Raw genomic sequence first — 27260 nt, forward strand, 5'->3', positions numbered from 1 at the left:
GAACGCTGGGCACATTTACAACTGAGCACTGCCACACAGTCCATCATTCCCCGCCCGCGTAATGTAAAATGTGCAGCGGCAGGAGCGGAGGAGACAAAACAACATGACGGCAATGTCTTTTCGCGCTGTCACCGAGGAGTGGGCTGCTAAGATGTACAGAGGGGAAGAAGGGGAAGCTAACTCATAAAATTTTCAAACATGACAATACCAAACCTCTTCAGTCTCTGAGAGGGTGAACGTGTGCGTGCATGTGGATGTTGTGTGCATGCGTGTGCATGTCTTGTGTATAAAAATCAAAGAATGTCTGGAAAGCTTAAAGCCCGCTGTTCCATGGGGACGTGGATGCTGAGGCAGCTCTTTTCTCTATTTGTGCTCTTGCACCACTCTCCTCCCCCCTCCCCTCCCTCTACCTTACTCCCATTCATTTAATCTCTGTCTCTGTTTGTAGAATCAAAGTGGCTGGGTGTCATTTCCAGGCATCATCTATCCTCCTGTACTTAAACGAAGGCCTCTCATAAATGCAGTAACAAAATATTCAACAAGAAAGCCACTCAAAGAGATCAAAAATAGATTGTACTTGTTTTAAGCCACTCAGTCTTTGGTTGTCTTCCACTGCACGTGCAAGCCCATTCATGAAATATAGATTACTTCTAAATGCAGTCGGTCCATTAAAAGTCACAAGTTTCATTGCATAACTTTACGAGTGAGAGTCATAGCCTCAGGTACATCCTTCAGACGGTACTTCTCTGTGTTGAACACACACATCCATCCATCCATCCATCCATCCATGAGTGCATCCATCCGCTTACCAATAAGGATGAGCATGCAGACCAGTAGTGCTATAAGTGCCCCAGGGCTGAGCGCAGCACTCATTACATAGGCTGTGGCGTTGCAGGATTGGATGGCTCCCTCTGTGTAGAAGAACAATAAATAAATAAATAAATAAATCTCTTCAGATTCAACAAAAGCATTTCCATGGTCAGGTTAGTTTTAGAGAAATAAATCATTTTAACATGCATATGTTATTTCCCCCCTGCTTGGATTTGTGACAATGTGATATCTCATTTATTTATTTATTTTTTTTCCTTTTTTCCAAAAAAACTAAACGACATATAAACTGAGAAACAGACAAAAACAATGCCACTTGGAAAAAAGGCATGACAGTCACAGTAACAGTGCAGGTTCTCTAGTAGTTCTCACCTGTGTCACAGCCACAGACATGAATGGTCAGCGTGCCTGTGGAGCTGAGGGAGGGAGGCCCACTGTCGACCACCAAGATGGGGAGGAAATACACATTTTGCTCATGCCGGTTGAAGCCTGACCTCTGGGTCCGGATGCCAGCTGTGTTGTCTGGGTGGAAAGTGGAGAATTGCCTTGGTGACTTAATGTTTCAAGCAGAAACAAAAAAAGGGTGTGTGTGTGTGTACTTCTATTTGTTACCTCTAAAGGACTTTTTCTGGCATAAACACTGACCTTGTCAGAAACTCATAGATTTGAATTGTGGTTGGGTTAAGGTTAAGCTTTAGCTGACATTAACTGGTGGTGAGAAAAGGTTTTGGTTACACTGTTCAGATGAATGGAAGTCAATGCAGCTGTACAAATCTGTGTGCTTTGCCAAACTGCTCTAAAATTGAGAGCTTTCGCCATCCTTTATGTGTCAAATAAGTAGAGAACAATATTGCGTTGATCATGCAGAACTATTTGACATACCTAAAATGTCAGGAAAAACCGTGCTTACATAAAACGTGATATTTGACAAAGAAGTGTGTTTGACATTTGATTTAGAACATCTGTGGAAAGAACTTATTCAACAATTGATCAAAAGTGTCCGTGTTGGGAAACAAAAAAAAAAAGAAGTCAGAATGAATCATGGTAAATAATGTAGTTCAAGGACACTAAACTCGGAAGTGCCTAGCTTTTGTGGCTTTCTTTTCACGTGGCAAATAAAAACATGGGAGAGGAAAATGAGTGAGAGAGGAGCCGTTTGAATTAAACCTCACTGGTATGAGACGTCTGCGAGAGACATAGATGAATGTAACAAAGAACACAAGAGGAGGCTTTGACAAATCGAGCCGGAGCGGCTTCGTGGAGAGACTTACATGGTGGATACCAAGCAATCCATCTCCAGAACATATATCACCATTACCCATATCACTCTAGAACTCCTCTGGCACATGCAGAACAATCTTCATATTACCGTTTATGTACTGGCCCTCTGTGCCCCTACGTCTGTCATTTTGACTGTGACATAGCATTGACTTCAGCGGCTGTCTGCTTCAGAAAAAAACATCCTCTCTGACTAAAGACAGTGGCTTAGTTGGCCATTATTTACAGATATGTAAATTATATTGCTGACCTTTTTCACCTTTATATTGCACTGCATTTTCCAAGTAATGGGGGGGGGGGGGGGGGCGGCTTTTCATCCTTGTGTGTCAAGGCTTGGAGACAGAACACGATGTGAGGCCATGATAAGGAAAATAAGTGACGGATTGAAAGTGACAGGTTGACAAATGTGTCCATGAAAAGAGACACCAGAGTGGAGGGAAAGAGCGATAGGAGAATAAGAAGGCTGTGTAGGGGTTTTGTGTCTTTCAAATAAAGAAATAAAAAATAGAAATAGGATACTAATACAGACAATAATAGGAACTACATATACGTGTGTGTGTGTGTGTGTGTCTTGGTTTATTTGTTTATCCATTCATGTGAGAGGAACATCAGCAGAACCGCCCTGCCTCCACACAGTGACATTTCCTGAGTGCAGGCTGCTCCCGTGACATTTGCTTGGTGTCACATCGATCTTGATTAACCAGATGTCACATTTACTTAGGTAAACATTGCTAAACATGGAATGTGCACGTATGTTCGGCAACAATGCAGACACGCATCTAAAAAAAACAAAAAAAAAAAACAGCAAATATTCTTCCCGACAAAGCAAAGTCATCTCTAGTGGACAATGATGACAGTTTTCCCTGTGCAGATATACGAAAATACAAAAAATACTAGTGTGTTCCGAGAGGTGATTTACTTAAAGGATAATTTAAAGCATTGCAATTCACAGTATTCAGCAGTCACTCTTTTTCAAAAAAAAAAAAAAAACTGTGATCTATCTTATGTCAAATCCATCGGCCATCTGGCATCTGAATGAGATAAATAGGATAGTGAAATTACTGGAGAGCATTTTTGATGGGTAATTAGACATTTTTGTAGCAGCAGTATTTTAAACCAAGTCATTTTTACTTTGAGGTCTACATTTGCAAAGAATGCCCTGAAGCATTTAACCCCGAGTCTCACACTGCCAATCACTCTGGGGAATGTGGAGATCACATAAACTCTTCCATCTTTATGTGCTTTATCATGATGCTGAATAAGTGTCAGTCAAACTCCGTCTTGCTGTAAGTATGCACATTTATAAAATGTGCACAGTATACGAATAAATAAAAATAGGGAGCCTAAACCCGAAGTTACATATTGCCAATGCACACAATGCAAACCTGCTCAGGCTTTGCCAGAGGCGCCATTCAACCTGTTGTAAGTCGATGTACGATGAAAATACTCTTGGAGACATAATTTGAAGGTTAAAATCCAACATCCCGTGATGCTGAGAAGGCAATAACACCACACAAATACGGTCATTTATACACATCACCACAAAGTAGACCAGTAATCTCTCACCTTTAACATCCCAGAGGGTGAAGTGTCGATTGCTAGATGCCTCGGGGGCCAGGGTGAAGTAGAAACGATGTCCAGATTGTGGTTCGTCTCTATCGACCACACTGATGGTGTGAATTAGCTAAGAGAGGAAACAAAAGTGGTGGAAAAGGACAATTAAGTATGAAAAAAAAAAAAAAAAAAAAACATAGCTTAGATTTTCTATACTATAGATATACTATAGATATGAAACACAGGCAAAGGGCATTTCAAGTGCCCTTTTCATGAGGGAGAGTGTGAGGTGGAGTGAATATACTTGGATGTAACATGGAGGGGTTTCTATGGAAGTGCAGTTTAAAGGGGGTAGAGTTTCAAAGAGATAAAAAAGAAAGAGGAAAAATCTTTGTCCAGAGAGCTAGCACGGCAATACAGAAACATCTTTATGTTTGAAATGCAGAATATTATGAAATGCCTTTTTCTGAAAAAGCTTTTTCTATATAGAAAAGGGCAGAGTATATGTGAGGCTGCAACTAAGAAGGAGCAAAATGAAAGAGAGGAGAAAGACAGGGACAAAGGGGGGAGGGGGGGTGGTATATTTCTCCTATCTAATAAAGTAATGCACATTCATAGATGAAACTGAACTGTGATCCGATTTCAAGCACTTTGTGTGGACACAATAACACGAGATATGATTCACTGTGAGGTGAACGGCTTCAAATGGTCCCCAAAGATCATTTCACCTTAACACGGGGTCTCTCAGTGAACAATCCCTCCTCCTATTACCATCATTATTCTGCAACCAACATTCACATCATAATGGTCATTGATGCTTCATCTGTCGGCACAATAGTATAGTCCCTTTCATTATTTCCTTCATATTTCTTTATGAAAAAACAGCTAATATAAAACAGTACATATTTGAAAAGAAACCTACAGTATGGATGTTTTCTTTCTCATGTAAATCCTCCAGAGCCAGAATCACTAAGTTTTTGAGCAGGTCTATTACTCCGATTGGCTTCAGGCTATCGAGACAGCTTACACAACAACAATAAAGTATAGGTGAGCGACTGGGCAGAGTGTGAGGAGAAAGCAGACAAATTCCCTCATACTAGTCCTGGTATTTATAGTGAATTTATGTGTCGTCGAACGTCCATAAACTGTGTAAGCCTCGACTAGGAAATGCTTTATTATATTAGTATTAGTGTTATAATGACAGACAGCATGCAGTCACAATGCTTTATTTATTTATTGCCAGAGACCTCAACGTTTTTGTCTAGATACCACATACTGTTAATGCTAATAATGATAATTTTACTTTCTACTACTGCAATTATTTAAGTATCATTTTGAGCCTTTGAGCCACATGCATAATCTGGTTCCCATGACTTGAGAGGACATTACATTGCCTTACATTCATTTCCAGGAGACTTACTGTAACCATAAGGAAGACAAGTTCCCATTGTGTGACTGGGGACTCAGTCCACTCGCTCTATATTCACTGTTATGACTTTTCCTCTGATTCCTTGTTCTTAGCATCTCCTCCAAAGTACTCTCCTAATAATCCCCTCCTTTCTGGAAAAAAAGGTGTCTCGCATTTGTCATTCAACTGCAGACCAATGATTCAAAACAGCAGCACCTTTCATCTGCTTTTTCTTTTCTTTTCTTTTTTTTAAATGTTTTAATGTTGCCCATGAATGTCAGACATGCCCATGAAGTTTATTTCATCCGTAGCAATGCACTGTGAACCCGAGTGATGCATAAGCATTACACTGACTAAGCTACTGTCGAACAGACCTCCGGGCCTTGTGTTCCTTCACAATGAACCACTCTACAGCAATGACATCTCATCATGGAACAGGCTTAGTCATATCCTCAGCTCAGTGGGTCAGCGAGTGTGTTTGGAATAATAAGGCTTATACCTTATAATTACAAAATAGCATGGCTTCACATTTTTCTCTCTTAGCATGCTGCAACAGCCACACTTGAGACACACAGAAAGGTATGGAAAAGAACACTAATAAGAAATTATTAGAAAAAAAATAGTTGCCTATATTATAATAATATAATATTTGATTTAATTTGTCATATGAAACCCATTTTGCTCCTGACTGAAAGCAATACACACCAGCTGGGAATCCTGTGTCAACATACCTAATAGCATCTCTGCAAGTTGCAACTATCGTGAAGGTCCCACCCATTCAGATTTGAACTTTAAAAAAGTCAATGCTGCTTAGGTGAGCCCCGGAGTATCTTCCAGACAGGGAACACACTGGATGCATGCACGATGCTTGACAGCTGTGACGCTGACCTGCTGCGTCTCGTGTGGCTCTGTCGTCCGCACAGGGAGCAGCAGCATGATGGACATGTGTGTGGTCATCTGCTGTGGAGCTATATGTTTTACAAAGTAAAACTTACATACTTTCAGATACTCAAAATATAAAACTTTGTTAGGTACTACAGTGTTTTTATTTCGAAATGGGATGTGTGTTGTATTTGTGATCAGATATAGAAGATATAGACGTTGAACCAAAATAGGGCAGAGGTCTTTTTTTCAAAAAGTCATTATTGTTATTATTATCAGTTTTATTATTATTATTATTATTATTATTATTATTAGATGTTTAGGTTTCTCTTTACTTTTTGAGCTCTCAACCTTAAGTACCTTGAAATAATTAATGCTGTGATGTTTTGATTTTGCAATAATGACTTGCAATGCATATACTCCCTCACTGAATAGGAAACTATTGTTAGTTGTACAATGAGTGTTTACATATGACTTACTATATTCAAGTCAGATAGAAAAGCATTGTAAAGTGGCTGTTTTTGGAGGTATGTCACTGGAGCTAACATCCTTGTGTTTGCTCCTTGTATAAGTTGGCCATGTTTCATTGCATGTAATGCACACATGTTTGTTCTCACATGTAAAGGCAAAGCAAAGTGAGACAAAGCAGAGACCATTTATTACATAGTGATCTGTACAAAACTATGCGTTGAATATCAAACCAGACTTGATCTTATCTTCTCATTGCTTTGTCCTTTTCAGCTTTGTGTCTGAAGGTAAAGGAATAATGAGCAAAGAGTCGGAACTGTTTGCAAAGGTTCTTATGAAACCATTTCTTTGAAGAAATAAGAACAGCAGTGAAGATGTAATAAGTGAGCTATGATCTGAATTCTGTGACTGTGCTCTCAGCAGGAGGGACTCTCAGGCGGCATCTAGGAGTGAGCATGAATTGCTGAGGGAGAAAGAGAAGCAAAAGAGGGAAATGAGAGAGAAGACGAGTGAGTGTGTGGGAGTTTATTGAGTAGCTAGTGAATCTCCCTCAAGCACAATCACCTAATTAGGTTTTTATCGAGCAGGCCCCTTTCCTGACCTCCTTAAATCGCTTGCATCCCTGGAAAACTAGAAGGGGAGACCCAAAAGTAGAGCCCATCTGTGCATAAGGTGTCTGGAAGGTCAAGGTCAAAAGAGGGAGGCAGCGTTTTCATTTAGTGCAGAAGTACGTGGTTAAGATTGGCAGCAAGTGGGAAATGAATAAATAAAATAGAAAATACACAAATACAAACAAAAGCCAAGCCGACAGACAATCATCCCACAAACCTGGAAGGCACTGTCAGCAGCAGAAGTACTATATGCTTTTAACTGTATTCACATTTCTTAAAATCACCGCTCTGAAATTGATTCAGTTTCCATTATGCCAAGATAAAAGGCATTCTTGAAATTGATTCCAAGTGTAAAAGATGAAGCTACGCGACACTTCATAAATTTTTTGGGGAAATTATCAATTTTCTTGCCATTGATCACTTCTAAGTATGTCCACATTAAATACACCCAGGGCTTTGTATACACAATACATTGTGGTGACCTCACTCAGCTGCATAAAGGTAGCTTGTCAAGCTCAGCCTCAAGAGAAAAGACACGAGTGGACGAGTAAATACTGTAAGTTTATGTCTCTGAAGGCCACGATAAATCATGCTCACCCGAAGACTTACACATGACTGATAAAAGTGGTGATTATTAAAATATCAATGAACTATAATTGTGTACAACTGTTCAGTTAACAAACGTTTTGAAGTATCATTGTTCAACATTGGAACTTTTTTTTTTTGCGACAATTGTTTGTGCCATAGTTTTGTGATTTGACCCAGACAAAAAAAAACATCTGATGAAAATGATTTAAGCTTGAGAATTTTCCACCTACACAGAGAACAATGAAACATCAAACTGTATGAAAAATGTATCGGGCCCGTACGTTTACTCTGAAATCACTAAAAGTGTAACGGTGACTGCATTCCACTCTGTGTGGTCTGATGGTTCCTTCGATTCAATGTTAACTATTAAACAACAAAAGGGAAAAGGCATCTGGCGAGTATACAGGGGAACCGGAGGGAGTCTTCAACTTGTAAAATACTGCAAATCGGTCTCAGTTTGTCTGTGTTGTTTGTCTTTTTCTTACACCTTTTGTGCCGTGTGTTACTTTTTGTTCCCTTTCTGTAAGTGGAAGTGAAGTGAGTCGGTGTTGGGCTCATAAATGATGGGAGCGTTGGTGTTTGAGACAGGCTTTAACATTTATACACTATTTCAAAATGACTCCCAGCACTCGGAGGGCATGGTCAAACTGAGGTGATCTGTCACAGTGACCCACTCGGCCAGCTGCGAGTGACCACAGCAGAGCTGACAGGCCTCAGTTACCCCAGGCCATACTTAGTATTTGGCTTTCCAGCCAGCTTTTCCTCCACACACATGTCACAATATGATATGTGTCCCTCTGTATTTAGCCAGATGAATACAACAAGGTGGACACTGAGGGGGCTGAGAGACAAACATTGTGCTCATGTCTTATTAATGCAGAATGGTGGGAATCAGTAGGGAATTGAACTTGCCCGTGAAAAACAAAAACATTATTAAGCTAAGATTTGTATTATTGTTTATCCAATACATGGCCGGTGGTGATTTTTTAGTTAAACTGGATTGCATCTTAAAATATTTCAGACCCTTATATGAATTGTGTGATTTAGGGCGGCCCTTTTGCACACCAGGTAGAAACTATACCACATGACAAATCTTTGTCTCTACACTGTTTATCAAAACAATAACTGTACAGGGGGGAAACAACTGAATATAAAGTGTAGAATCTATGTTTTTTACACAGTCTACATTAGAAGAGGTGAATCCAGTGTTGGCTTTGTTTATAAACATTTATGAGCAACATAACAATAAAAAAAATCCTATTCCTATTTAATGGATTTACATACCAGTATTTGCCAGAGAAACGTGCAATTACTGATACAGCACAGCATAATTAGTCAGTCAGTCAGTCAGTCATCATCTACCGCTTTATCCTCAACCAGAGGGTCGCGGGGGGTGCTGTGCCAATCTCAGCTACATCGGGCGATAGGCGGGGTACACCCTGGACAGTTCGCCAGTCCATCGCAGGGCCACACACAGATAGAGACAAACAACCATTCACTCTCACACTCACTCCTATGGTCAATTTGGAGTGTCCAATTTACCTATCCCCACATTGCATGTTTTTTGGACTGTGGGAGGAAGCCGGAGAACCCGGAGAGAACCCACGCACACACGGGGAGAACATGCAAACTCCATGCAGAAAGGCCCTTGTTCCAACCGGGGCTCGAACCCGGGTCTTTTGCTGCAAGGCGAGAGTGCTAACCACTACACCACCGTGTGGCCCAGCATAATTAGTATGAATATAAACTAGATTTCCGCAATTCCGTGCCGAAATTTCGAGTGTGCCTGCAGTTCTTGCGGCATGTGTCTTCGCGTGCAGGACTTGTGCTGGTAAAGGATTGAGTGGTATTTTGGCGGAATCACCCTTTGAAAGAGAATAACTCATAAACCCCTCCCACTCCCTGATGCCCCCTCCCCCTTCCGAACACCTGCGTTATAAAATCTAAAAATGTGGATTGAACCTTTAAAAGCATTTAGACAGAGTGGTATTTTGGTGGACTCACCCTTTAAAAACACCAAGTTTTAGAGGAGATAACAAGACGGATCAGAGAGGACTCAGACGCAGAGGCCTTTTAATGGTCTTTATTGGCACTCGTAAACAATTCTCAAGGCAGGTCCTCTTTACTGAGGAAAAACAAAAGCGTGGCTATGAAAACCTATAACAAATTGCGAGCGCAACGCTCTACAAGAGAAACGTTGTGGAACTATAAACGTGGAACAAAAAAAATCACTCCGAAGAGGAAACATACTCGGACTAAGGTTATCATGTAAAACTTAAACAGAAAACTCTCCAAACGGAGGAAAACACGGCTCTAAACACTTCAAAACAAAAGCTTACTCAAAAGCACAATCCTAATGATTTGCGATCCTTAACCAACTAAGAATGAGATAAAAAACAAAACGCAATCTAAATGATTGGATCTAACTAATAAAAGGTAAGTCATAGCCTAGTGATTGGAGTTCCTAAAAGGCTGTGAAAATTAACAAACAAAAAATCTCTCCCAAGGAGGAAAACAAAAGCTATAAATCTTAACTAAGGTATCAGCTAACAGGCTATGATTAGAAAACTTACAAAATAAAGCATCGCTCACCAAGAGGATCAAAAACTTGAGGATTCTGGGGCTGTGACGAGGCGCTATGGTGATCAGGCATGGACGAAAACACACTGGCACTGAAACAGGGGAACAGGGAGTTTTTATAGTCCACATGGCTTAATTGTCAGCAGGTGTGTGTAATCAGGGCCGGCAGAGGAGGGGGCGGGGCAAACTGCTGGAGTGACAGGAGAGAGGGAGAGAGAGAGATTCACAATCCCCTCTGTTTCCCATTCTCACAGAGAAAACAGCATGTTTTAAAGTTGTCATATCTCAAGAACGGTTGATGATAGAGATAAAATTTTTGGTTTGTGAGCGCCAGGAGGCTTTCAGCAGCTCCCATCTCAAAATTTGTGACAAACGGGCGTGAATTGACAGAGAAATCACAGTTTTAAAATCACCCTCATCTTGATTTTCCACAACTCCAAAGCAGACATTTTAACATGGGAGTGAATTGAGACTGTGACCAGAGTTCTCTGTGCTTTGAGGTGATTTTAAGAAAAACTACAAGTCATATGAACATGACAAACACACACAGGGTTAGACGACAACCATGGCAACATTTTGATGTAAAAATTGTCTCTGTAGGTTGGAAATTGTGGGCAGGAGAAGAGTTTGTTTAGAAGTTTTTCTGATTATTTTGCTGGATCTTGCTAGAGTGTGTCACTCTAGCTCACACCTAACGACCACACACACACCCATTATAAAATCAGAAAGCTTTGAAAAAAAGTACAAAACTTAAACTGCGATAGTTCATAAACCGTAACATGTATCAAAATGTCGACTTAGGTCAGAAAAGTCCCAAGTCTTGTGACCCGTTTAAACTTCCAACCACGTTTCTACGTTAAAGTATGACGACACTGTGATGCTCCAAAGCGGGCTTGGTTTTTTTCGGTCTCCCATCCACTTCAATGTTAATTTTTGTTCAGTTTTTTGTAAATATTATCCCAATGGTTATATGAAAATCTTAGAAAAGTCATAGCACACCATTCCCGGTCAAGGCGCACATTTTGATATAACTTGTGTTGGGGGTTTCTCAAAGATGCAGGAGGAGTAGCGTGCCGAAATAACGGGAGGGCGCGAGAATAAAAAGCAGAATAAACGCGCACGATTACAAGAGATGCCTTGCAGCGCAAGGCATTCTAGTGAGAACCCTAGGGTTCTCACTAGAATGCCTTGCAGCTGCAGGCACTAATAAGTTCAAAAGAGTGTGTGTGTGTGTGTGGGGGGGGTTAGAAGACAGAGTTAGAGGCAAATACTGCTAGGACACCCCTCTCCGCTTTTTATGCAGCCATTACTAATGACAAGGACTTGCTTCCAGTCAAATTGTGAGTAAATTAAAAAAAAAAAACATTAAAAGATTAGAACTGGAGCATGATGGAACAGAGCTAATAATAATTTGATGTGCAATGATAGCAGGCACAGCCTGATTGCTTTAATGTATGCTTCACAGTATCTAAATATCATATCTACAGTAGTGCAAGTTTGGTCAGGATCCGTCGCTTGCTTCAGTGGTGTTATTTATGTTCCATCCTGTCCGTCAATCTCATGCGTGCATGTGCACTCTCAGTATTTCCTGAGGCTAACATTTTATGAGATCAGCTGTTCATCACTGGGTCTGACTCTCCAGAAACTCGGCAGCGAATAATCTCCGTTGCCCCATAATCTTGCTGCAGTCTTTTCAAATCAGCTGTTCTCTTACTGCCTCAGTTCATTCATGCCGCTGCAACGCGTAACAACTCCCCATCATCGCCCTGTCTTCACAGTATCGTTAGATCCATCATTCTTCATTCTAATCCATAGAATCTAGACTCCAGGAGGGGGGGTTCACCTAATAATGGTGCTCAGGCCAGATGCCTTCCATCGCAAAATCTCCCTGCTGAGTCCAGGCGCCAAAAACTCTATAAAAATTTCATCATCACATTTTATTTTTACAACATAAAACATATAATTATTGTCATTCACTTGTCTCACATGGTTTCTTTAGTGTTATCACAGTATAAATAAACTATACTCGGAGATTGTGAATCATTCTTCAAAAGTTTGAAAATCAGGTTTCAGACGGATGTGAAACTAGAAGATTTAGAGGCCCACTGTGTAACATTTAGGAGGCTTTATGGGCAGAGAGAGAATATACTACCCATCAGTATGTTCCTGTACAGCAGCGAGTGGGAAAGTGTTTACGTCCCTTTCGGTATATAAGGGCCACTATAGTTCCCTGACATGCTTGGGAAAGAGGGGTGAGCAGAGGGCTCTGTTTGTTAGAATCCTTCTTACAAAGTCTGTTTCTCTGAAAAGAGAAGCAAAAGAAGACAAAACACATCTATTGTTGCTTCCTAATGTGCTAATAAGTTTTGTTCTTTCATAGCAGGATGCTAACGAATCCATCTCAAAACACCTTTTGTGATATTTTGGTTTCATCTAGCATTTCAACGAGGGTATTTTCATGCCAAAAATCAAAAAAAGAATGAAAATAAATATGTCTACTGTGCAGATGAACCTGTAACGGATGCTCTAAAAATACATTCCTTGCTGGCATAGATGGGCACTAGCACCATATGGTACAAAGAGATACAATGAGCGTGAATCCAATCTGTATTTACCTTGAGAATTACATTCCCTAAATGCTCCATCACTGGACATCAAACACAGACTCCGACAAGGCCCCATGAAAATGTTACTGAACACATTCACTGTCATGGCTCCGTCTTGAACAGTGTCCCCAAGCAAAAGCTCCTTAGCCAATGTCACCCATTTTTTCTTTTTTATTTATTTATGAACCAAGCCTTCCCCCTCCCCACTACATCCTTTCTCCCTCGAAACACAAACAAAATAGGCCATGTTGCCAACTCTCAAATGAGATCAAATCCCACCGCAGTTAAAAGGCTTAGGTTAATCTGATTTTCTCTGTGGTTCCATGGAAAGCCCGACCTGAGCCAGGGAGCTGACACTCCATAAACAGAACTGGTGATAACACCGCACACAACAGGAGACAATAGCGCGCTCCTCATTAACTAAGTATACCGGAGTTGGTCTGAAGCCTGTAGCAGTGAAGAAATGTGAGAGCAGCATGTGTGTGGGTGTGTGTGCATACATGGCTTTACTTGACTGGGAAGTATTCAAGAACAGGCATGCATGGCTGTGTTTATGGTATCATTTATGGTAATTTAACAGAGAGCCCAGATACATTCTGGTTCGCTTAGCGGAGGATTTTCAACACCGAATCAAACTATTTGAGTATATTTTGTTTTTAGCTTATAAACAGGTCTCTCTTGAAAATGAGACCCCGTGTCTCAATGGGATAGCCTGTATAAAAGAAGGTTAAATTAAAAAAAGGAGATAAAACAAAGTAGATACTGAAGAGAGCAGCAATAATCATTTTCTATATTTTAACAGAGAAGAGATGAAGTGAGTAAAGTGCACGTTCTCTGTGTCTGGAGACATGCATGCAAAGAGAGGTGAAAGAAAAATGTACTTAATTATGGTTATTTCCAAAAGCTGCTGCCCAGTGTTCAAGCTTTTTAAAGTGATTTACAACATTCTGGGATGCTGAAACAAAATTGAAACTTATTTCACATGCAAATATCTGTGGGCTGATGCTTTCACCTCGAGACAAGTCCTTTGGCAGCCTATTTCTCACTAAAGAAAATAAGTACATTCTGGGAGGCAGAAGACATCAAGGTATTTCAGCAATTCAGTGCAACATCCCTCAGCTTTAACAGATCCTTGTATTTTTGACCTCTGAATTTGTAACTAAAAAGAAAAACGCTTACAAGGGGTTGAAAACCTTGTTTAAGTTACAACTCTATTCCAGGCAGAAACAAATATCTAACATTTCACTCTTTTCAGATAATGTCTCATATCAGCCGAACAGAGTGATGTAACATGATTGTCTGCATAGACCAGCACTTACCTTTACCTGTTTTTCAGCTTATATTTTCTAGTGACTACAAATAGTAGCCAAATACATAATTGGTCAGAATAAGTGTATCTTATATTATGTGACAAACTTAAAAACAGTGGTACTTCATAGAAATGGGCCTGTGTATGCAGGACTGTGTTTGTGTGGCTGTTGTTTCAGGAAAAGTAACACAAGAGTAACTCTAACCTGCAGAAAATATGACAGACATTGACAATGGCTGTGTGACACACACAAATGTCCATGAAAAAATAAAAAAAATAAAAATAAAAATACACACATACACATATATATATATATATATATATATATATATATACAACCAGTGCTCAAATTGCTCTGATTGGATAGTTGCCAAGCAACTGAATTACACCTCAAGAGACCATGGCTGAGTGCCAACACCTGATTTTCTCGGAGTATTGTGATTCACATTTTAAACTTCTTGACAGGGATATATTCAGTGGCATTAAGCCGACTATAGGTTGCAAAGCAATTTTTTGGTTCAGTGCTCCTTATCTTATCGGTATCTAGACATTTCTTGGTGTCTCTTCAGTGGAGGAAAAACACAATATTGTATTATATTAGAGTTAATCATTCGTCATTTGGTAGGTAACCTTTTTTATTGTCTGATGTTGGAAGTCCAAGAGAAAGTGCAGAGTTTATCAGTGAAAGTGCTATGAAATAGCAGCTGAACACACACCAAATCCTCCGATTCGGGACATTTATGTCACAACTTAAGGTACATTATGTAGTGTTTTTTAATTGTTATTCTAAGAAATAGCATGGTGGCTACCCCTTGAGGCTGAAAATGAGTGTCCATTCAATCTCAGCAGGTGACTCAGACAGTGCTCACCACAACAACATCAAGAGCAGAAAGACAAACATTAAAAGAGAGTATTAAATAGACAGTATTGGGTGATTGTTGTATGTATGTATGGATGGATGGATGGGACAGGCACAGGCAGATAATGTGATAAAATGCTATATTTCCATGTGTGTACTTTTAAATGCCTTACTTCCATTTGCAATTTGAGCTTGAAATATTTCATTGCATATTTCCCCTAATGAGAGCATTAAAAACCATTTCTGTTGCATAGCTGGGAGCCAGGAATGATCTTTTTGGAGGAAGACTAATCATCTCTGTGTGATTAGAAGCTGAAGGTTAATGTGAGCTCTTGCAGATGGGAGACAGAATCAAGACGGGCAAAGAGAGGAGAGGCCAAACAATGTTGTAGAAAAGCACAGGTGGGTAGCTTTACAGAGGCACAGGGGGGGAATAAGTGGTTAAGAGTCTGTCGATCGGGGCAGGCTGAGCCTCATTACACATGTAAATGCAGCTTCCAGCATGGAGGCCCCACTTTAAAGCCTCACTTTTTTTTAATTATTCCTTTGCTTTGCACATGATAATTGGGTCTAACTTAGCCCAGGGCCAGTTGACAGTGTAAGTAGAATAAAACACTCTAATGACTTTGTCAATTTTTAATGATGATCGGTGGAAGGAGCTGGACTGGTACTGTCTTTGTCCTAATTTTTAAATGCTTCCAATTTGATTTGTACTGCAGTAATAATGGACATCATGCTAGGATTGTTCATTGCAACATTGTCCTTTAGTAGGTGACGGAAAACTATTCCAACCCAGTCATGCAGTTTTAGAAAGATACCAAATAAGCTGTTGAGCATGAACGGGGAAGGGGATAAAATTCTATTGCATTGCTATTTTTAATTCAAAATTGACTTCAGGTTTACTTTTATTTTTTGTATAATTGACGTTAACATGAACATATTTCAAACAGAATGAAGATACAGTACACTAATTTTAAAATATTACTCATACTGGTTATACAGTATATGAAGGGCGAGCGTAAGTAACTATTAAAAAAAAACAGACCTGAAAATATAATATGCCAGTTTTTATTCACCATAACAATATTAATATTTATAGTGATTCTACAAATCATCATTTTGAAGTCTTATTTCAAATTACATATAAAAATACTTCAAAAAGACAATTCATATAAACGTAGAACAAATTGAAAACAGTAGACAGTAGCAATAGAAAGAGATCTATATGTTCTCTGTTTTCTTTCATGTTGTATGTCAGCTGATTTCTAAACACCTGATGCAAAACAAAATTATAATTGTTCTAATATTCAGGCCACAGCTAAATAGACTTCAGCTCCATTCATATCATTCCATAATTAAATTTTGTTTTGTGCATGAATAAATAAGTTGTGCTTAGTACTGTGTATTATGTGTGCTACTCTCAGTGAAGCCATAAAGAAAACTGAAAATCTCAACAACGATCATATTAACAAAGCCTTACCTGGCCTGGTTTGGCATCTTCACATATAGAGGCTTCGTACGGTGTGGCCAGTTCAGGAGGATTGTCATTAACATCCAAAATCCGAATACTCACTGCTGAGTGGGAGGCCATAGTATGGTTATCTGCAGGTAAGACAAAAGAAAAAATACATCAGCAACAACAGCCTCACTTCATACACCGCAAAGAACTGCAACAGATGTAGCAGCATGTGCTTGAGCTTGATCTGGAGCAACATGTTAGAGTTATAGACTGACGGGAATCAGAGTTTAGTTCATTTTGGAAAAGGATGAGGCAAGGTGAGGGAAATACAAACAAAACAGAGCTTGGCAAGTGAATGAGCAAGGATGTACCCTGTGTACACTGACTTCTTTTGGCCCTTTTCCACTATGGTCCCAGCTCGCCTCGCCTCGCCTCGGCACAGCACGGCACGGCACAGTTTAGGTTGGTTTTCCACGACAAAAATAGTACCTATTGTTCAGTACTTCCTCCATGACCTGGAGCACAGACAGTCGCTGGACTGAAATACAGCGACAGGGTTTGTGATGGCGCTGGGCGGTCGCGATCAGCAGTGCTGTCGCTAAATACACCAGACTCCTTTCCCTGGTAAATGTTTCTAGGATTGTTAAGTCTTTTTAACTGATGTACTGGTGTCAGGCGTCTCTTCCTGCGATGGCACTCTGACCAATCAGTGACCGGCAGTCTGAAGACGTCACGCATAGTACCTACTCAGCTCGCTTGGAACCTGGTACCAGGTACCATGCTAGTGGAAACGCAACATAACCGTGCCGTGTCAAGCTGGTGGAAACACGGCATTGTTTTTTTTTTTGTATACAACGAAATCATGTTCATGCAACAGCACATTTATTATGCATTTCTTTTCATCAGCCCAGTTATCTGCACAAGATTCAAAAGATTTGATTGCACATTACACACAACCAAAAAGCTAAATGTATGTTTCACACTCATTTTCTAACGATATGCTGTTATGTGTAGAACTACAGGGATTGTGAGCTGCATTAACTGACACCGCTGCCTCCATGCAGATGACCTTCCAATTTTGCCCTGCAGAGGTTGGTGTATACAGGGTTTCAGACTCCATGGACAAGACTTGTTATGTGTTTCTAGCCTAGCCTTCATTAAGAGTGAGGAAACAGTCAGGGGGATGTAATTTAGCAAAAATAAGCAGAACCTAGGAGGGCTTAAATGTAATGTCTCCTGAAATTGCACCAGTTACTTTCTAACACCAGAGTGACATGAAGATTGCAGCATATAATCCATCACTTCTTCTTTTATTATCTCCAAGTTCTCTTTATCTGATGCCTTCACAATAGCATGTAGCTGTTTAATAGCCTGAGCGCATCAGTATGGTGATAATGTCAAATACATGTTTTTATTGTTTTTTTGTTTTGTTGTAGTGTCATGATTTTATTTCTAACGGTGTTTCAAAAAGACGGAAAACAAGGACTAACACAACAAGGTACTCTCAAGACAATTTTCCCTAATATGCTAGAATTTAAACATGGGAGTGGAGAAGATTAGATAATTAGTACAATCAAAACCCCCTTCAAATTAACTAGACTTTTTAAATCTTTATTCCCATTCTTAATCATATGATAATGTCTGACGGTGTTTTCATTTTACTCATAAAACACTACCATGCAGAAGGAAGCCTGTAGTGTATCTGCATATGTGAGTGTGTGTTACCGAGGGAAAGAGAGAGAGAAAGAGATTATCCCCGTGTTAAATGAGTGGTGTAGGTGCGTCAAGTGTTGGTCTGGGTATTCCGGCTAATTTGAGCGCACATCTTATGAATAAATAAGTGCACACATCTGTCACCACCCCTGCATCTGAGTGACACGCTACAGAAAATGTAACACCATGCAGTCACTGACAATTACCCCAGGATTAAAAGCAAACAAACAAACAAACGAAACATGCATAAGTGCACGCATAAATCTTTGCAGTCACTAAAAATCCAGCAAATTCATTTCAATTGTTGCAATTATGTGACTATAGCAGACAGTTAAGTGTAAGCGCAATTATGTGACTTCACTCTCAAGAATGACTGCTTTCATATTAAAGGCAGAGAAGTGCTCGAGAGGAAGCGTTCAGAGAGAGAGAGAGCAAACCTCTTCCAGGGCTGCCCAGTTTTCCCAGAGTGTCAAACTGTCTCCTGTCTCATAGGGTTTTGTTTTGTTTGTTTTTGTGTGTTTTTTTCCTATATCTGGATCCACACATGGATTACTACTAAAATCTTTTATTTATGCTTTTCACAGACAAAAGCATGGCTGAAATATTGCATGTTTGGTGAAGGCCACTGATTGACACAATTGATTTAACAGTTTAATTGTAGACGTTGGAGATAGACAGCAATTTGACCAACATAATTAGGTATGTACTATGGGTAATGACTAAGTTTTAGTGGATAAGTCATGACTGTCCTATAACTATAGAGATATGAATAAATGTGATAAAAATACTTTAGGAAATTTAGGAAAATACTATGTTGTGAAGGTTTATGGATGATAACATTCATAGATAAGTGATCATTATATTGACTGATGTGTTAGATGCATCTGTTTTTGCAGTGGCAATAAGTTACAAACAACAAACTTCACTGAACACAGTGACTGGTCCTGAGAAAGCTACTAGTGACTTTCTCTCTATGAATAATTATATGCACAATCATTTTTGAGTATGAGGTACTTAATTACCTGTCTCTTAGATACAGCATAATAGGATATGTATGCTTTGGATTTGCTGTCACAATATTATGTCAGGGGTAAAGCTCGCCCCTTCTAAAAACAAAACACAACAGGAACCTATGGGTGAACTTGGAGGCACTGTGTCTCCGATGATCTACCATCTCCAACCAGAGCTGATGATAGAAATGTTGACAGCTGACATGCAGGCGGGCCACATGTTACGAAAAGCCTAATTGGAGTTTAACAACAAAGGCAAGTCAGAGCAATAATCATCAGACTAAAGACATTTTCTCTCCCTCACTAACAACACACTTCTGTCAAACAGCGGTGCAGCAGAAAATGAGAATGCTGCTCTGGACTAATAGCATAATCCTCACATCAATGCTGAGTTTTAATTGACTGCTTTTTGCAGGAACAGCAAGCACATAAATATACTGAGAGCTCCACCAGTGCTCGCTTCATCCTCTTCTTCTTCTAATTTGGTCTCCACATTATGCTGCCATCCCCACTCTCTCACTCCAGAATGAAATCACGAGATGCTACACATTTTACATTTCAATTCAAAGGATTGAAAACGGATGAAACAATAATGAGCATGCCCCACCCATGACCATGCCAAACTCTCCTCATGGGGAAAAACAAGAGTATTCAGCAATATAGGTTCATTCATCTGGACCAAGTGGTGCTGTTCTAAATCTGTCTGCAGATAGCGAAGGAGAATAAAAGGATTTCAACAGATTATTGGCATGCTCTGCCTCTGCGAGGCACACACCAGCTGTTGCAAATCTTCCAGAAAAGTAGATCTTTCAGGCACTGAAATATACTGACATAACTTCAGGGAAGACAGAGAGAGTGGGAGACTGTAAGTGTGTCGGTGAACGTCTTTGCATGCGAGTCTGTGTGTGGGTTTGTGTCAGGAGTGTCATGCTGCTTTTGACCAAATGGTTCTTTGCTGGAGGAAAGAGTTTGGTGTAAAGTGTCACTTTTGGCAGGAGGGGGAAAACGAAAATACAGCTGTACAGTGCCTGCTTCTGCTTCTCTTTACTGAGCCAGAGACCCAACTATGAAGGCAGAGGCTCTGGAGGAATACAGTCATTTGTCTTCAACTGCACACTTCCAACATTACACAGGTTCAGTGTGTCAGACCAAATCGACTCATTATATTTTCAGTTTTTGTGTGAATGCTCCTGATGTTCACAGCAGCACAACATATTTCAAATATTTCACACTTTTCCTCACAACGGTCACAAACGTTGACTCACTCATTTTCTGACATTTAGCAATTGACTTGCTCATTTAGACTAGATATTTTTCTTTGTCCCAAAACACAGCATCACTTCAGGAGATAAATAGTCTGTATTTATATAGAGTTAGTCTTGATGACCACTCCAAGCTGCTTTACACTACAGTTTTGACATTCACCCATTCACACAGTGCATCTGCATGTGCAGCACATGTTTCCATCACTCATCTTTCACGCTTCACTCTAAACACTGTAGTGCATATGCTAGGCCAGTGTGTGGCGCTGCTACAGGAATAGACCTAATCCGGAGAAGGAGCCGTGTATACGGCATGTGCACTAACTTGTTTTTTATTCAAATAAGTATACAAAAATGTATACAATTACAGAAACAGAGACAGAATGAAGAGAGAGAGTCGAAGGAAAGAAAATCAAAGTTATCATGAAAATGAATGGACCAAAAAATCTCCAAATACAAGAAGGGGAAGATGACAAAGACAAAGATAGCAACAGTGAATGCAAGCGCAAGAGAAAGGTGGGATTATGAAATTTAAAAAAAAATAACAAAAAAAATTTCAGGAGTATTAGGGCCAAACTGAAGAGAAACAAATAATTATAAAACTTAATATTAGAAGAAAAAAGTTGTAATGTTACCAGAAATATTACACGGTTGTAATATTTTGAGATTTTTTTTATCATAATTTAATTTAATGTATCATTATTATGAAATAGCAACAGGATATGGACTGGAGGACAGGCCCGGTTCCATTCCTTCTGGAATCCAAACATTGCATTTATTGACTCTTTGAACAGCACACAGATGTAACCAGTGGTTGGAAGTTTTGCAGTCGAGCAGTACCAGTCATTTTCTCCTGCACAAAGGAGATGATTTTTGTGATTCTTCCTTCGAAACAGACTCCGTTTCTTGCACAAACTTTTCAAAGTCCTGATGCTAATGACAATGTGATGCTGATGTGCCAAAAGTATGCCCTTATTTGTGAAGCCCAAACCAAAATGCACAAAATGCTCCGCGTTCCTCATGTTGCGACTGCATTATTTCGACTTTATTCTCAAAATATTATGACTGCATTCTCACAATATTAACACATCTTAATGTAACATGAGACTGTTAACACCATTACTATAGAAGTGTGTAATGCTGTCAGAGTTGCCCTCTTCATAGAAAAAATATTTAACATGCTTTTTTGAAAGGTGAGAGACCTTTGCCACACACACCTCTGATGGTGACTGAAAACTGTGAAGAGCCCTGTCATTCAACATCTGTGTTACTTCTGTGATCTAGGCACATGCAAATCTTTCAGACCTTTGTAAAAGATGCAAACACGCCAGCGTACATATGTCACATACCCCGTAGAAATAGCTAGGTGAAGGCCTAAGGCAACTGCTGATGAAAACATTCACTGCAGACCAAATACCAACCAGAGCTGAAGTCAAAATGAGGAATCAACCATTCCCTGCATTGTCAGTTGAAGAGAGAATTATCTAGATGCTATAATATTCAGGGTTTCTCAACGACGTGTCCCTCCAAACAAAGCAATCATATTAACATGCCGGTGAAAGCGTTATATGACACACTGCAGATTTCTTCATAACAGTCATTAGAAGTGTTGCCCTGGTGTGATGCATGTAGCGAGTCTCTGTGTTTAAATGAAATTCACTAAGAGGGATTTGAATCACCAATGAAGAGAAAAGCCAAATAAAAAGATCCCTTTATGTATCCCCATAGGCCCACGTAACACATCAGTAAACAATAAACAACCAAAAATGGGGGGAAAAACTGATCACACTGACTGTTTCTGGATCCATAACACTAATTACTAATACACTAATGCAGTGCAAGCTAGAAACTCGACTGTGTCTTTCTCTGCCAGGGATTTCTCCACAGCATCGTTATCCTGTATTCACTGCATAACCACGCTTTGACAAACTAATTATGTAAAACTACCAAGTGTAGGAAAACAAAACACAAGTGACTTTTAGAGGATTGAGTTTCTCCTCCCCCTTGATCCTCCCCCTTGATCCTCCTCCTCCTCCTCCTGCACACCATGCAGACATTACAGCAGGTGAGTGATTATGAAACAGAACACACCAGCCAGGTCACAACCTCAGGTCCCTGACTACACATTATTATGTTTCCCTGCCCAGTTGACAAATGTGTCTAAGCAGAGTACTTTAATACCCATGTGGTGTGTATTTATTTTTTAAAACAATATATAAATAATAATAGCAATACTAATAATAAAAATAATAATACTGTTATAATGTTCTGTACCTTGTTAGCAAATTCTTCCCACTTATGAGTTTGGTCTAATGTGACATATTTAATGTATTCTGAACATGGAACTATCTTTTCCCCTTTGCTCTTTAGTGCACATTTTGTTTGGCAGAGAACGAGTTGGAAAAGTTAGACTGTAGAAAAGGTCTTTTCCCCTGCAACAGTGCTAGAGATAAAGCCTTCCCAGCCACTTCGGTATCTTTTCGCCCTCAGGGTGATTCTCTACCTGTCTGGGTAAGAAAGCAGTTTTGCAAGGTGATATCATACTAGCTATCAGCCCTTGGAAATTATATGTCACTCTAACTTATTCTGATATGTTTCTATGGAGAAGACCTGTCAGGAACTACTGCTGATGTCAGTGTGGTTAAATACTAGCCCTGTGCTAAGTCGTGCCTATGTATGTTGGATGGGTTAAAAGGACTACACACATTTGAGGTTATGTCATATTTTAGTGTGATAGTATCTGCAAAAGGAGAGATGCTAATAGCAGTGATACAGTGCCCTCCTATAGTATTGGAACAGTGAGGCCAATTCCTTTATTTTTGCCATTTGGGTTTAGCAACTCACACACCCAGGTGGATCCTATTCCATTGTTTATTCAAACAATAAATACCACTGAATATCTATGCTCAGTTTCAGATTGGGTAGGATGGGTTTTGCACGTGTGAATGTCCTTAAGAAGAAAGAAACCGCTGGTGTACTAAGCAACAGATGACGAACAGGTAGACCAACGGAAACATCAGCAGTTGATGACATTGTGAGAGCTGTAAAGAAAGACCCTAAAATAACTGTTAACGACATCAGCAACAACCTCCAGAGGGCAGGAGTGAAGGTCTCACAATCTACTGTTTGCAGAAGACTTCATAAACAAGGGCAGTGTACTTCATTGGTTATAAACATACTGTGTGTGCCTACTTACTTATCCCCCACGCGCAGTATTTAACATTTAGTGTATTTCTTGCCGGTTCTTTAGCTGGGATTAATCCCAGGGCACAGAAATGACGCACTGTTGTTACTTGTCCTATACTGATTTGGTGGCAATACGACAGTTCAATGGTCAGTAATGGACTTGAGGAATAATTAAGACCTGTGCTGCAAAACTCAAGTTTCAAGACAAGTTAAATTCTTTTTAAAAAAAATAGTCTATCTTCTGCACAAGATGATCCCTCCCCCATTTCCCCCATGACAATCTCTCATGTTTTTTTGTCTACTGTGCACATCTCTCAGCTCTCAGGACTCTGTGAGTGAACAGGTGATAAAGAAATATTGGGGACGGCGACTGTGATGGTGCTGACTGCTGACTCTGTCTATCCAAATGCTTCATTGAAAGGCAATGTGAGAGGCTTTATCTTTCACGCCCATGCATGTGTTTATGTCTGATATTGGACAGGGTCAGGCTGCTTTAAATGTTCAATTAACATTAAAATGTGCCTCTGACATAAAACTAAGCACAAAGAACCAGAGCACAAAAGCGCCCATATTGCTCTGGGAATTGCATGAAAAAAAAAAAGAAAAAAAAAAGTCAATTTTGTCTTTGTGTTGTGTTTCTGTGCAGATTCTATTGATTATTGGAAACATTAGAGTCTGTGGCTTTATGAGAGAGGAACAAATATGGAGACATTTTTAAAATAAGTTTTGTTTATTCGCTTTGTTTTCTCCTTCATTCTTATGTGCAGTGGTGGTTACCAGTTAGATACAGCATGCAATATTCTTTGCATTCCCTGCGATGCCAAAATTACATCTGTATGAGATTAAAAAAAGTGGGGAATAGTTCTCCTCCTCCTCCTCCTCCTTCAAGTATTCTTATAATGCTATTATAACTTTCCAATTTCCCCAACTTATTATATTCTTAATGTTCACTGCTATTAAAAAAGAAAGTGAAAAATAAATCTCTGTAAGCACTTTGGTCAGGGAGATAATGAACTTGATGGATAGACAGAACAACTATGGTTTGGTTTTGTGTCTGTGGTGACACTGAGATGGCAGCAAACTTTACGTTAAGGAATTAACCCCTGTTCTCTAAAACACGAGTGAGGTCATGAGATGCCAAAACGAATGTTAAAAGTGGACGGTTGGAATATGGACCTAGAGTTGTTCTTTCAGAAAGTTAATAATATTCTGTTCTTCCATTTACAATGTGTGTTGACTTGAGATCAATGCCTACACAAATTACACAAATCAATGGCGTTGCAACGCATATTTTTCTATAATGTCTATAATGAGAACTAGACGGCTTGTACATTTTTTACATGTGCGTGTAATCCAATACATCGCACATGAAATGTCAAAACAAAACTTTGAAACATGTGGTTATGCATTTCAACGTACCTGCTTCTACAGCCTTCACAGAGATATTGTGCCAGCCCGCCGTCTCGCGATCCAAAATCTTGCTCAGCGTGATAGCCCCTGAATCAGGATCAATATGGAAGATCATCTCCTGGTCTGTGGTTCGATCAATGGAGAACCTGTTACAACAGGAAAAAGTAATTGTTGATGTTGAGGAAAGAGAAGCAGTGCTTGACTTTGGACTTGGAATTGGTACATTAGAAAATACACTGATATAGAGAAATTACAAGTCATATTTTATGTATATTTAAAAGCTAACAAGGACTTAAGCACTTACTGTAGCTGGCGAGGGTTCAAGTATTAAAATTTAAAATGAGATTCATAGGAGACTTGCCACAGGTTTGGCATGTGAATTAAAGCACTGTGGGTCTCAACCGCAAGAAGCTATACACTGACTTGCTCTTTGCCTATTCAGAGTAAGAAAACAAACATTTTCAGCATGCACTCGAGAATGAAAAAAAATGAAACAGAACAAACAAACAAAGCGCTTTTCCTTCTTTTGGGTACATTGGCCTCTCACGATTGGTGAGTTATCAGAAATCTGCAGAAAGGATTCATTGTTTTTACTTCCTCTCCCTCATCACAAACACAGCTGGCTGCCTTACTTATGCCCACCTAAACTTACAGTCGACTTTCTCCAGCCTGTCTGCTGAAAAGCATTTTCTTGGGTCTCATAAGAATGGGGTACAACAATGGGGCCATGTGGTAATCTAATGTATTACAGAAAACCAAATTATTTTTCTTAAATAACTGTGGGTTGTTGATTTGCAGGTGTATTTCATTCATGTCACATGCCTGCTATGGTATTTCTTGCACTGTTTGTTGGTTTATGTGAGACTAGATTTGAATGAAGGCCCTCAAAATCATCTGTGGTTGTCTGTTCGCATTAAAACCAATCATTTCTATTTTTAATGACACCACTGTAGTTAACCACTGTGTGTGTGTGTGGGGGGGGGGGGGGGGGGGGGGGGGGGGAACACGTGCCTCCAAACAGGCACAATATAATACATGCATTAAAATATCCCAGTAATTGCCAGTTGTGGTGGGAGAAAAGTGGAGGGTGGTCTCTTACTATACTATTATTACTCATGAACATAAAGTCTTCCACATCAAATCCCGCTAATGTGCTCAAACATCTGTGGCACAAAAAGACATATTTGGCTGCTTCACACATGCCTTCTCGTATGTGAGCTGAATTGACTGTAGAATAAAAAGGCACAATAACCCCTGCATTCTGTAAAGATCCTTTCTTTTGACAAATGTATCTACATGTGAATTGTCCACCAGTTGCACGATTGTATTGGTTAGATACTAATCCTATCTCAGATTTTGTTTGTTTTATTTGCTATTTGTGCGGCTTGCTCTCAATGTGGAGGAATGGATCTCGCACCAGAAAGGGGGGCCCTTTCATTCACTCACACAATCACTCAGTTCACTTACTTTAACGCATGCGCACGCAGTCATACAGCTTGCACAGGCATCAGACACGCTCCCAGCTCTGGGCTGCCAAGACGCTGTTGAACGACAGCGCTACCACTGTGTTGTACTTTATTACACCTGGATCTCTGAGCCTCATGCATTTTTAATCGAGGTAATTTGCACAGGCCCTGCATGCGTCGGTGTATATTCCGTCAGTGGAAGTGCCTTAGTCCTTATCTATATTCCCCTCTCATGCCGCAATTGCTCTTCTGAGGACCTACAAACCACAGAGCTTGGTAAAGTAGATGATCAGATGATACTGTCTTTATAACATAGTGATCCAAGCGACAAAAAAGACACCTTCCACTGTTTGCCGGGGCTTTCACTCATCACCAAGACGTATTGTTAAAAGGACGTGCTGTGCTTTTAGGCCCAGTGGCTGCAGATATATATTCCAAAGATATATTCCAATAAAGACAAGGTCTACAATTGCAAAGCAATATGTAGCATAGGGTATGTGCATGATGTGCATGCTTGTAGAGACGGTCTGTGTTGCAGTGCCACAACCTTTTGACCTTCCACATAAAAAGAATGTATTGTGATGAAAAACTCTTGCCATAGCGTTTCATTTATATATATATATATATATATGTATATATATATATTTGGAGTTTAGATCTTTGTTCTGGTTTTCTGATTCCCTTGCCTTTGTTGTTATTTGTCTTCATTTGTTGTATTCCTCCCTGTGTGTTTTGTTAACGTTGCCTCCTGTTTTATTCAGTAAAAATCTCCCTTTGGTTTGT

General features: G+C 39.8%; 1 protein-coding gene across 3 annotated transcripts in view; it reads right to left on the reverse strand.

The window, feature by feature from the left end:
- LOC131461224 (cadherin-22-like) overlaps nucleotides 1–27260 on the reverse strand; it is a 145224-nt gene that overhangs the window by 6111 nt on the left and 111853 nt on the right. For all 3 annotated transcript variants that reach the window (XM_058632307.1, XM_058632306.1, XM_058632305.1), the window contains 5 exons: nucleotides 25021–25157; nucleotides 16452–16573; nucleotides 3673–3790; nucleotides 1201–1350; nucleotides 810–911 (listed from right to left, as the gene is read on the reverse strand). In XM_058632307.1, coding sequence (XP_058488290.1) covers nucleotides 810–911; nucleotides 1201–1350; nucleotides 3673–3790; nucleotides 16452–16573; nucleotides 25021–25157 — 629 coding nt within the window. The remainder of the gene's footprint in view (nucleotides 1–809; nucleotides 912–1200; nucleotides 1351–3672; nucleotides 3791–16451; nucleotides 16574–25020; nucleotides 25158–27260) is intronic.

The sequence above is a fragment of the Solea solea genome, chromosome 6 (genome assembly GCF_958295425.1).
Source record: "Solea solea chromosome 6, fSolSol10.1, whole genome shotgun sequence".
Taxonomy (NCBI): Eukaryota; Metazoa; Chordata; class Actinopteri; order Pleuronectiformes; family Soleidae; genus Solea; species Solea solea.